Genomic DNA, 13,331 nt, shown 5'->3' with positions numbered 1-13,331 from the left:
ATGAGGTCTGTACCTTGATGTTAACGAGGTCTGTACCTTGATGTTAATGAGGTCTGTACCTTGATGTTAACGAGGTCTGTACCTTGATGTTAACGAGGTCTGTACCTTGATGTTAATGAGGTCTGTGACGAGGTCTGTACCTTGATGTTAATGAGGTCTGTACCTTGATGTTAATGAGGTCTGTACCTTGATGTTAATGAGGTCTGTACCTTGATGTTAATGAGGTCTGTACCTTGATGTTAATGAGGTCTGTGACGAGGTCTGTAACTTGATGTTAATGAGGTCTGTAACGAGGTCTGTACCTTGATGTTAACGAGGTCTGTACCTTGATGTTAATGAGGTCTGTGACGAGGTCTGTACCTTGATGTTAATGAGGTATGTACCTTGATGTTAATGAGGTCTGTACCTTGATGTTAATGAGGTCTGTACCTTGATGTTAACGAGGTCTGTACCTTGATGTTAATGAGGTCTGTACCTTGATGTTAATGAGGTCTGTACCTTGATGTTAATGAGGTCTGTGACGAGGGGCATGAAGATCATCTCCTCTCCGTCCCAGCTCTGTCTGGAGTTCACCTCGATCCTCCCCTTCAGCTTCCAGCGCTGGCGGCCATACCGCATGAAGATCTGGTGGGGGGGGTTAGGAAACTAAATATTTCTGTTTCGATATTTATTTTTGAAATGAGATAAAACATTTAGTTTTATTTTCTGATGAAGGGAAGGGACTCACTTCATACTGGTCTCCGGGACAGAGCCGGGCGAAGCCTGCGAGACCTGAGAGGAGAAGAGTGGAGAGGAGACACTAACATTACCCTGTTAACTTATTCCATATTAGACTGGTCATTATGCTGTTAACTTATTCCATATTAGACTGGTCATTACCCTGTTAACTTATTCCATATTAGACTGGCCATTATGCTGTTAACTTATTCCATTAGACTCGCTTCAGTGGATATGCACTGAATAAATTTCAAAATGTACCTTTACATACCAACATCCATCTGACCACACCCCCATCTGCTGCCTACATAAGCAGGGGTGGGGCCACACACTCATCTCCTTCTCAAATTTCATCCACAATATAGTGCCTGTATACCAATCACTTGGCGAGGAAGAAAGTATTAGCTGGAGAAAGGTAAACAGAAGAACAAGGAGATACATTGACATTATATCTTTATTTTCTCTCTCACTATTTTCGAGAAAATACGGCGATATTGTCTTCGTCACTGGAGTGTCTGGAAGATGATGATCATTCTAAGGTCGCTTTCACACAGGGGTTGTTTGGTCCGGACTATCGGACCAGAATTCGATAGTCCGGTTTTTCGGGTTTGTGTGAATGCGCGTTGAACTCGGTCCGCTCGGACCAAACACACAAACTCTGGTCCGACTGAAAACATAGGTCTCGGTTCGCTTCATCGGACCAAATTGCGGACCAAATATAGGAAGTGCTTATTATTACCACTGCTCGCAGCATTCACTGCAAAACAAGCACACTGCATCTATCTCTCTATCTATCTATCTATCTATCTATATATCTATCTATATATCTATATATCTAACTGTGCATCTTGGGAAGAAGGAAGAAAAAACGCGGCTTATTATATTATTACCGAGGCGCACAGCATTCATTGCAAAACAAGCACACTGTACACATATGGGCAGAAGACCAAATAAAACAGCTACTTGTGGGCACTCATAAAAACAACGTGGTGTACAAGTTGTTTAGCGAGAGGATGGTGGTAATGGGCTTCAATAGAACAATGGATCAATGCCACGTCAAAACTCGCCTCCGCTGATCTGGAGGGCTCTGCAGTCCACACACACAGACACACACACGCGCGCGCACACACACGGGCTCGCAACCACACACACACATTTCCACTGTCCAATAGACAAGCGCCCTTTTCGACCGCGTGACATTGTTCAGAAAGTTCGGTGCGCTTGACAAATTGCTATGTGAACGCAGGCGAACCAAATGAAGAATGCAACAATGTTGCAACTTCACCACCAGAACCGCACCGAGTCCACCAAAACTATATGTGAAAGCGACCTAAATCTCCACAGTTCTTTTTCGTATTAGGGGCTCGCGTCACTGATATACTCCCCACCGGCAGTCCTCCTTGCTGCGGCTGGATAGGTAATTGAACCTCCGGTTATACAGCTGGACTGTGGAAGGCACCGTCTGTTGTGAGGGACTGGTTGTTTTCGAGCCTGGGTGAGTAATGTTTTGCTTGCGAGCGCCAGTTGTCTGTTAGTGCTATGGGGGCTAGCTGACAATTTTTACGAAAGCCGGCCCCAGATTAGGGTCCTCTGTTCGGCCTCTTAGGCGACGGCGGAGGATCTTGGTCTGAAGCCCATGATGGTCAACTAGTGGGCCGCGACCAGGACCTGGTGAACCCAGGATTCTCTGGACAAGCGGATGCTTCTCTGTCCCGTGCAGGCCCCATCTTTCACTTGAGTGGAAGTACACCCTAAACGAGGAAATGTGGGCATGGATGTTCGTTATCGGAAGATCCATGTTCAAGTCGGCTGCAGCCCAGATGGGAATTGTGCCGGCTCCGCCGTATGTCTGGTAAAATCACAGTTGAAAACTGTGTTTGACATTTCTTTTTCTCTTCTCTCTTAAGGATGAGGAGGGTTTCAGACGGCGGCCTGTCTGAAGTGTGGCTTGTTATGTCGTTGTGTACAGTTCAGGTGATAGCTGCTTAGCTTGCGTGCTAGTTGGGGCCTACCTGTTAGCCAGTCAGCTGTTAGCTGCGGCGCTAGCCCATTGTGTCACTAGGCTAGGAAACGTTAGCTTGTTGCTATCAGTCGAGAGCGGCTGTTAGCTTAATGCTACACTGTTGAACGTTGCTATGACTATAAACATGCCTTAAACACTCTGACTACGACGTCATCTTTGACAGAAGATGTTAGTTGAACCTACACCGGGAGCCCTGCCAGCGAGGACTGCGTCAACATGGAGAAACGTAGCGGCTGGGTGGCGCAGCGACGTTACCCTCGTCGCCAACACGGGAGATGCCGTGTTCGACTTCAGTGTCCCGTTAACCAGATTGCAGTTCTCGCGGCCTGCGCTCAGGGTAGGAGTCCCGACCGGACTTTAAACACTTCTTCTTTCCTTCCCTTCTAAATGTTTTGTAATAACGATGTTTTCCAAAACGTGTGTTGCTGCAATACATTGAGGATACGACGCGTGTTGTGTGTGAATTGTCTTGTCACTGGTATAGCTTCTCTCTCCATAGAAATCGGCGTTGTTGTTTACATGTGTAAAAATGATCTGGTTAGTTGTGACGAGAACATGTGTGTTCATGTAACGTTTGTAACGTGGGTGAACTCACAACTAAGGGGGTTAATTATCCTGTGAAGCTATGCTTAGTGACATGTGATTGAGGAATGAATTCTTTTCTCAGCCTGTGATGACAATGAACAGTGTGTTCACATATTAACAGGGTTACCTGTTCAACTTGGTTGTATCAAGGGTAAGGTAGGAGAGGTGATCCCCCCGGTTTCCCTGGGGCTTCCCCCCCTCCTCTCAGACATGTTTGGTTACAATATATTGTGTCACTGTGTTTGTGGGGATACGATGTAACCCTCAGCTTAATTGCTGGGGTTGTGCTTTCCGCTTGAGAAACAATTTTTTCCTAAAAGAAAAGATTGTTTGGTCACTTATCATGTGTGCTTAGCAAGGCCTGTGGCCAATACATAATCGAGGATTCTGTCTTCTCTCGTTATGAAAAACGGTGTTCCTCTGTAGTAGGAGTGTACTGTGCCATTTTTTGTTGTGATGAAGGGTTGTGTGTGTCTTTGTGATCTACAACTGGGTTAGGTTGGCCCACAGAAGCACATGTGTAAGTCTGGACCGGGGCTCTTAAAGGGGCCCTCTCTGTTCTGTGTTTCCTTAGTAAAACTCAGATAGCAGGTTAGCACATGAGCTATGTGAAGCTGTTAAATACTTCATGTAGCATGCTATGACTGGTGTCATGGCTCTACTTTGTCATTACTTCATATCAGGGGTGAGGTGTCATAAAGGGGTGAACTGGTAAACCTTTCCTCCCCTTTTCTGATTGGCAGGGGTTAAAACCACCTGTTTTTCAGGGTTCCTGTCACGTTGCTGTTCGGCACGTTACAGGGTAAGGGGGGGGGGGGGGGGGGGAGGGAGTTTCCTGGTCCCATGCCCTGAGAGATTGGGCGTGTGCACCGTGGAAATTCCCCCACCATAGAGTACGTCACTGAGCACGTCTCTGTTGGTAAGACTTCCGTGGGTTGTTCAGGTCCATGTTATGGATCTGTTTCAGGGAGTTGTCAGAGCTCCTCCTCACGAAGCTCCTCCTCGGGGAGAAGTGCCTTCTGTGAGTTCGGACTCTCCTTCCCTGTGAGGGAGCCTACTCAGAGTTTCAGAGCCTCCTCCTCAGATTGTCAAGGTGAGTAGAACTTCAAAAAGGAGTTCTGCTCTATTGTGTGTGTATTCGATTCAATTCGTTTATTGAGTGTTTATTGGTTCAGTGCCTCCTCCTCAGAGAGCCCTAACCCAAGTGTTACATAGCTCAATGTTGCAATATATTCTTTTCAATCTATACAACTCGCGTGGGAAGTCTCTCTGGGGATTTCCGTCTCCTCCCTGTGGCGAGGGTGGCGGGATGTAAAAATGTAAAAAAGAAAATTACCCTCAGCTGCGTCACGTGGGATTCATGTCAGTCTGTGTTTCTTTTTTTTTTTAAATAAAAAGAGGAAGGAACATGAAGCACGACAGCTCCGTGTCGTTCTCTCAGGCGACTTGGAGGAACAATGTCTGGTGTCTTGCTAGACTATCCATTGATGTGTTTGGGTCTTGACGCGTACATAGTGCTGGCTCGGGGTGTTCTGTTAAGAATAACGCAGGGGCTAAGTGCGCCTTGGTTGCTCGTTATTAAAACAGCGTTTTTATAGGGCAACTGGGATGGAGTTTTGTCTCTTCCGAGCGCCAGTTTACTAGGTTGTCTCGATGAATTCTCGTTCATATCTGGGGGATGTTAACGGAATAGATCAGAACATAGGTAGAGGGGTCTCACTGAGCGCGGTACAAATGGGACCGTCTGGGTGGCGCCCTCTTTTCATGTTTTAGATCGACACGCATACCTACCCCATCTTCTGGAGTGGGCATGTCGGCGTGGTTAGGGCACGGGACCACGGGTCGGCCCGGGTGTCACAGGGTTAGGCGTTATGGAGACCCTTTGTTGGGTACGTGTTGTACTCTGCTCTATCGTAATGGCTTACGGCCATACCAACCTGAACGCGCCCGATCTCGTCCGATCTCGGAAGCTAAGCAGGTTCGGTCCTAGTTAGTACTTGGTTGGGAGACCGCCTGGGAATACCAAGTGCAGTGAGCTTAGGGCTGGTTCTCCATTATTTTCGCTCCTCTCTCACGCGTGGCGAAGAGGAGGCTGTTGGGGTGGTCTTTTGGACCTCCTCTGGTAACCCTGTGTGCTTCCCGAGCCGCCGGGCCCGGTCCGAAGTAATGTTTCGTCGACCCGTAGGCCTGGAATAACCCTTTTTTGGAAACTGAAACACTTGTACTGCGGTATAGCCAGTGTATACCCGCAGGTGTGTTTTGGAGTTTTTTCTTGAGGGGTTATAGGAACAACCACCGTCTGTGTACAGAGAGGGTGGTTGATTCCCTGGTGTGTTGGAGCAGAGTCAACTCCCGGGTTACCCGGTTGAGTGTGCCCCTGCACGTTCATGACGTCTGCCAATTGTGTCAGCCTTCTCTGCCTCGACCCCTCTGGGTGGTTTTTTTTTAATGGAGGCTTTGTCATGGTGCTCAACAACGCCAGCATACGCCCCTTCCGCCGGGGGGGCTGTTTTCAGTTGACTCCTTTGGCGCCTGTCTCGTCCGCAGTGCTCCAGGCTCAGGTTTACAGCCTGCTGCCTGGTTTCCCCGGTGCGCTGCCTGCTTCCGTTGGTTGAACTTTTTTGAGTGCTTTACGGCCATGCTGACTGCCTGTTCTGCAGGGTCAGTGTGCCAGGCGGTGTACTATTGGGGGGTAAGGGCCCGCTCTTGGAGGGGCTCTATCCGAATACGCTGGCGATGTGGGGGGCGGTGTCACTAAGTGACCGCCTGGTGGGGTCTTGATGCCTGGCGTCATTGACCTCTCCGGGCCCCCTTTTTCCAGGGGATCCAGTCCCTTCAGTGGGTCTGGGTCTTCCTTCGCGCTCCGCTGCTACGGCCTTGCCACAGGGTTGGGTTTGCTCTTGACCCCGTGATTCTGGGGGCAGTAACGAGGTTTGTTCCTTCCGTTCATTCCCTGGTGGCATGCGGGTTGTGCGTGTGCGTAGTCGTGGGGTCAAGCCACGGTCTGCTCACCCTGTGCGTTGAGTTGCTTGAGTTCCTCTTCGCACGGTCGGATCCGTCTCCCTCCCGTAAGCCTCCAATAGGGAGGGTATCCTCCATTAGGGAGGGTCGGGGGGCTCGGTCCTCCCCGGTCTGATGGTTGTGGGGGGCCTCAGCGGGGTACATTTGTCGAGCTTTGGCTCCCGCTCAGCTCCTGTTATGCAACTGATGCTGAGCGGAGCCATAATGAAATAGAACGTAAGGTTATGTATATAACCAAGTTCTATGAATTATGGTGACGCTCAGCATCAGGACGCCGCTGCGGCCCTTGATCTTTCATTGTGGTGAAATTTGTTGGGAAGGAGATGAGTGTGTGGCCCCACCCCTGCTTATGTAGGCAGCAGATGGGGGTGTGGTCAGACGGATGTTGGTATGTAAAGGTACATTTTGAAATTTATTCAGTGCATATCCACTGAAGCGAGATATATGCAACTGATGCTGAGCGTCACCATAATTCATAGAATTTGGTTATATACATAACCTTACGTTAACTTATTCCATATTAGACTGGTCATTACCCTGTTAACTTATTCCATATTAGACTGGTCATTATGCTGTTAACTTATTCCATATTAGACTGGTCATTACCCTGTTAACTTATTCCATATTAGACTGGTCATTACCCTGTTAACTTATTCCATATTAGACTGGTCATTATCCTGTTAACTTATTCCATATTAGACTGGTCATTATCCTGTTAACTTATTCCATATTAGACTGGTCATTACCCTGTTAACTTATTCCATATTAGACTGGTCATTACCCTGTTAACTTATTCCATATTAGACTGGTCATTAGTCTGTTAACTTATTCCATATTAGACTGGTCATTATCCTGTTAACGTATTCCATATTAGACTGGTCATTACCCTGTTAACTTATTCCATATTAGACTGGTCATTACCCTGTTAACTTATTCCATATTAGACTGGTCATTAGTCTGTTAACTTATTCCATATTAGACTGGTCATTATCCTGTTAACTTATTCCATATTAGACTGGTCATTACCCTGTTAACTTATTCCATATTAGACTGGACATTATCCTGTTAACTTATTCCATATTAGACTGGTCATTGGTCTGTTAACTTATTCCATATTAGACTGGACATTATCCTGTTAACTTATTCCATATTAGACTGGTCATTATCCTGTTAACTTATTCCATATTAGACTGGTCATTATCCTGTTAACTTATTCCATATTAGACTGGTCATTATGCTGTTAACTTATTCCATATTAGACTGGTCATTACCCTGTTAACTTATTCCATATTAGACTGGTCATTATCCTGTTAACTTATTCCATATTAGACTGGCCATTGGTCTTATATTCCATATTATAATTTTTTCACAAAATCAAGTTTGAACAAATCCAAAGTATTCCACCCTAACTCTATAAATCTCTCTCTCCAGCGTACCTTTCATCTTGATGTGGAACTCCCCCAGCAGGTGCTCTAGCTCGCCCTCGAAGGTGCTCATGTTCTAGAGAGAGAGAGAGGGGGGGGGGTCAGGGGGGATACACAAGTTTCAAGTTTCTTTAATAGTTGTCATACAGAAGTACAGAATACTTTTGTACAAAATGCTTCTTACTGTTGCGCTCCAGAGACTGTGCATGACAAGGTAAGTATGAAATAAAAACATAGTAAAAATTAGAAGTAAAAAAAGAGGTCACAGTGTTCAGTTTAGACATATGTACAATGTTCGTAGACGTAGTTACCATACAATATACAATACTGTGCAGTGTACTAATATACAATACTATATAGTGCAAGGCATAAATGGACGAGGTGCAGTTTAGGTACAATTCACAGTAGGTGTACGAGTTGTAGTGCAAATCCTTTATCAATAAATATAAAGTGTAAGTGTGTTTGTGTGATCTAAAGTGTGGAGAGTGGGTGCTGCAGTGTGTTGTTTGTTTGAGTGAGTGTGTGCGTGTGGGTGTGTGTGCTGTGTGCATTTGATGGTTGTTGCATAGTGATTATTGTTCGTTTAGCGATTATTGTTCGTTTAGCAGCCTGATGGCCTGGGGATAGAAGCTCCTTCTGAGTCTTTCTGTGCTCGCCATAAGACTCCGGTATCGCTTGCCTGACGGCAGCAGTTCAAAGAGGCAGTTGTTCGGGTGGCTCGAGTCCTTAATAATTCTCTTAGCCTTCCCCTTGCACCGCTTGTTGTAAATGTTCTGGAGGGTGGGAAGCCCCCCTCTAATTGTGCGTTCGGCTGAACGTGTCACTCTTTGTAGTCTGCTACGGTCTTGTGCAGTGCTATTCCCAAACCAGGAGGTGATGTTGCCGGTCAGGATGCTCTCTATTGTACATGAGTAGAAGTTCCTAAGGATCTTCTGACTGACTTGGAACTTCCTTAGGCGCCTGAGGAAGTAGAGGCGTTGTCGTGCCTTCTTCACAACACTGTCAATGTGTGTGGTCCATGTCAAGTCCTCGGATATGTGGGCTCCGAGGTACTTGAAACTGTTCACTCTCTCAACTGGTGCCCCGTCGATGCTGAGGGGGCTGTAGTCCTTGACCCCCGACCTCCTGAAGTCCACAATCATCTCTTTTGTTTTGCTGACGTTCAGGGAGAGGCAGTTCTCCTGACACCACTGTGACAGGTTCTCTACCTCTTCCAGGTAGGCCCTTTCGTCGTTGGCAGAGATCAGGCCCACCACTACTGTGTCATCAGCAAATTTGATGATGGTGTTGTTGTTCCGCTGTGCTACGCAGTCATGTGTGTACAGGGAGTAGAGGAGGGGGCTCAGAACACAGCCCTGGGGGGCCCCTATGTTGAGCGTGATGGATGAGGAGGTGCAGTTGCCGGCTCTTACCACCTGGGGTCTGCCCGTCAGGAAGTCCAGGACCCACTGGCACAGGTCATAGTTCAAGCCCAGGTCCCTGAGCTTGGCTATGAGTTTGGAGGGGACTATGGTATTGAATGCTGAGCTGTAGTCGATGAACAGCATTCTCACATAGTTCCCCTGCCTCTTGTCCAGATGTGATGCTGCTGTGTGCAGCACATGGGCTATGGCGTCCTCCGTGGACCTGTTGGGGCGATATGCAAATTGCAGAGGGTCCAGGTTGATGGGGAGGGAGGAACAGATGTAGCCCTTCACTAGCTTCTCAAAGCACTTCATGGCTATGGAGGTGAGGGCTACAGGGCGGTAGTCGTTGAGGCAAGCGGGCGTAGATTTTTTGGGTACAGGGATGATGGTGGACTTCTTCAGACAGGTGGGGATGACGGCCTGTTCCAAGGACAGGTTGAAGATGTCAGTGAATACCGGGGCCAGTTGGTCGGCACAGACTTTTAGGACGCGGCCGGGGATGCCGTCCGGTCCTGCTGCCTTCCTGATATCCACTTTTTTAAAGATCCGTCTCACCTCATGCTCTGTTACCCTGAACACTGAGTCTCCATCAGCAGACCCCCCCCCCCCCATTGCCGTGGTTTGTAGGCTGGTGTTGTTATTCACAGCCTCAAACCTCGCATAGAAGGAGTTGAGATCATTTGCTAAGGAGATGTCACTGTTCAGTTTGAGGGGGGTTCCTTTGTAGTCTGTCATTGTTCTGAGGCCCTGCCACATGCCTCTAGAGTCAGCCTGTTCAAACTGAAGTTCAACTTTATCCCTGTAACGCCGTTTTGCCTCTATTACTGCTCTCCTGACGTTGTATCTTGCCATCTTGTGTTCTTCCATGTTGCCTGTCACCAGCCCGGTGTTGTATGCTGATGTGCGCACTTTCAGAGCCTCACGGACGGATTTGTCTACCCAGGGCTTTTGATTTGGGTAGATATTAATTTTGGTGGAGGGGATTATTACTTCTACCTGAGTACAGACATAGTCAATCACCGTTTCGGTGTATTCGTTAATATTGGCTGTGTTATCACGGAATACACTCCATTCTGTGCTTCCCAGCACTGCTTGGAGTGACTCCACTGACGTCACGGCCCAACGCTTAACCTCTCGCGAGACCACCGGCGTTCGCTTGAGACTCTGTCTGTACTTTGGCAAAAGAAAGATGGCGGCGTGATCGCTTTTACCGAATGGACTAAGAGCCTGTGACTTGTACCCATTCTTAAATTGCGAGTATACATGGTCTAATATGTTCTCGCCTCTGGTGGGACAGGTCACATGCTGATAGAAATTCGGCAGCACCTTTTTAAGACGCGCGCTGTTGAAATCCCCCAAGACCAAAATGGCAGCGTCAACATTAGCTGCCTGGAGTTTGTTTACCTCGTCGTGAAGTTTTGAAAGTGCGACCCCAGTGTTCGCGTGTGGTGGAATGTACACTCCGATGAGGATGATGGACGTTAACTCTCTTGGGAGGAAGAAGGGTCGACATTTTATCGTGATAAACTCCAGGTCTGGGGAGCAGTGGTTAGACAGTTCCTTTGTGTTGCCTAAATCGCACCACTCCTTGTTTATCATGAAGGCAATGCCGCCTCCTCTCGTCTTTAGTGACCCTTCTGCCGTCCGGTCTTTGCGGAGAACGAAGAAATGGTCTGCCGGTTCTATTGCGTGGTTCGGGACATCTGGACTCAGCCAAGTTTCTGTGAAACAGAGGACGTTACAATCCCGAATGTCCCTCTGGAATTGGATCCTTGCTCTGATGTCGTCCAATTTGTTTCCTATCGATTGCACATTGGCCAACAATATGCTGGGCAATGTGGTTCTGTGTCGTTTGGACCTCAGTCTGTTCCGGACCCCGGCTCTCTTTCCTCGTCTTCGCGGCGGCTTCTTGGCGTCTTGGCCATGGCCGGCATAACAAAGGATCTCGGCGGGCCATTTCTGCTGTTCAGCGATCCGATCCAGAGAGCAATCCAAACGGTAAGTTTTTCTTAATCCAATGTCAATGATTGACTGACGGTCATACACATATAATGCACCAACAGTTGGTGCAAATAAAACTCCTAATACTATAAAAATTAACAAAATAAAGCACAGTCTCGTCGGAGCGATCAGAAAGGCAGCCATCAGAGCAGCGCAAGAGAGAGGGGGGGGGGGGGGTCAGGGGGGATACACAAGAGAGAGGGGGGGGGGGTCAGGGGGGATACACAAGAGAGAGGGGGGGGGGTCAGGGGGGATACACAAGGCAGTGTCACAACAGACAAAGGACACAATAACAGGAGTCATACTGTCCTCTCCCTCAGTTGAGGTATTTCACCCTTCCCCCAAATCCACAGTTGTGGTGTGTCCCCCCCCCCCCCCCCCCCCCCCATCTCTCTGATTCTCTCTCTCACTTCCGGGTCTCGTAGCTAGCATTTACATTTACATTTAGTCATTTAGCTGACGCTTTTATCCAAAGCGACTTACAAGTTCTGTATGACAAGTCATCAGGAAGGGCACAACTCTATCAGCTGAGTAACAATGTTCATCAAAGTGTTGGGTGTTACAGTGTAGGTTAGTATATTAGGACAAGTACATGACAGTAAGGTTAGTTAGGGTTAAATTTTTTTTTTCTTCAGATAATGGTTGAAGAAGTGCGTCTTTAGTCGACGGCGAAAGATTGGACAGGTTTCGGCTGTCCTAACTGGGGTGGGTAGTTAATTCCACCATTGTGGGGCAAGGACTGAGAATAGGCGACTTCTCTTTGATGACCCTCCCGGAGCTTGGATAGGAGTAGGTCTGAGGCGGCCAGAAGATGCAGAGCGTAGGGGAGCTAGCAGCTAGCAGCCTGGATGAGGGCCTGGTCTCGTAGCTAGCAGCCTGGATGAGGGCCTGGTCTCGTAGCTAGCAGCCTGGATGATGAGGGCAGGGTCTCGTAGCTAGCAGCCTGGATGAGGGCCTGGTCTCGTAGCTAGCAGCCTGGATGATGAGGGCAGGGTCTCGTAGCTAGCAGCCTGGATGATGAGGGCAGGGTCTCGTAGCTAGCAGCCTGGATGAGGGCAGGGTCTTGTAGCTAGCAGCCTGGATGATGAGGGCAGGGTCTCGTAGCTAGCAGCCTGGATGATGAGGGCAGGGTCTCGTAGCTAGCAGCCTGGATGAGGGCAGGGTCTCGTAGCTAGCAGCCTGGATGAGGGCCTGGTCTTGTAGCTAGCAGCCTGGATGATGAGGGCAGGGTCTCGTAGCTAGCAGCCTGGATGATGAGGGCAGGGTCTCGTAGCTAGCAGCCTGGATGAGGGCTTGGTCTCATAGCTAGCAGCCTGGATGATGAGGGCAGGGTCTCGTAGCTAGCAGCCTGGATGATGAGGGCAGGGTCTCGTAGCTAGCAGCCTGGATGATGAGGGCAGGGTCTCGTAGCTAGCAGCCTGGATGATGAGGGCAGGGTCTCGTAGCTAGCAGCCTGGATGATGAGGGCAGGGTCTCGTAGCTAGCAGCCTGGATGATGAGGGCCTGGTCTCGTAGCTAGCAGCCTGGATGATGAGGGCCTGGTCTCGTAGCTAGCAGCCTGGATGAGGGCCTGGTCTCGTAGCTAGCAGCCTGGATGAGGGCCTGGTCTCGTAGCTAGCAGCCTGGATGAGGGCCTGGTCTCGTAGCTAGCAGCCTGGATGAGGGCCGTTCAGCCATATCTCTGACCATCTCGTATGTATTGATCTCTCTGAGTTAATAAATCATCGTATTAACTGGATCCATTCGACTGAGTGAGTTATTACATTTCTTCCACACATTACTGACACGTCGACGAAACTGCTCCACATTCAAGTGGAGTGGGGGCGGGATGACTTAGTGTGTGTGTGTCTGTACCTCTGTGTGTGTGTGTGTGTCTGTACCTCTGTGTGTGTCTGTGTGTGTCTGTACCTCTGTGTGTGTGTGTGTGTGTCTGTACCTCTGTGTGTGTGTGTGTGTCTGTACCTCTGTGTGTGTGTGTGTGTGTGTCTGTACCTCTGTGTGTGTGTGTGTGTGTCTGTACCTCTGTGTGTGTGTGTCTGTACCTCTGTGTGTGTGTGTCTGTACCTCTGTGTGTGTGTGTCTGTACCTCTGTGTGTGTGTGTGTGTGTGTGTGTGTGTGTGTGTGTGTGTCTGTACCTCTGTGTGTGTGTGTGT

The 13,331-nt window shown here is 48.6% G+C and overlaps 1 protein-coding gene across 1 annotated transcript in view; it reads right to left on the bottom strand.

Annotated features, from left to right (window-relative positions):
* The window catches only part of ripor2 (RHO family interacting cell polarization regulator 2), a gene marked incomplete at its 5' end in the record, with an annotated part of 174,533 nt that overhangs the window by 54,286 nt on the left and 106,916 nt on the right, over positions 1 to 13,331 (bottom strand). The window contains 3 exon segments of the mRNA XM_084312062.1: positions 499 to 624; positions 728 to 771; positions 7,783 to 7,846. Of these exon segments, the coding sequence (XP_084168188.1) occupies positions 499 to 624; positions 728 to 771; positions 7,783 to 7,846 (234 nt within the window).

The sequence above is a fragment of the Notolepis coatsorum genome (genome assembly GCF_963971535.1).
Source record: "Notolepis coatsorum genome assembly, chromosome: 4".
Taxonomy (NCBI): domain Eukaryota; kingdom Metazoa; phylum Chordata; class Actinopteri; order Aulopiformes; family Paralepididae; genus Notolepis; species Notolepis coatsorum.
The sequence above is the reverse complement of the archived record's forward strand: the minus strand, read 5'-3'. Positions and strand labels throughout refer to the sequence as shown.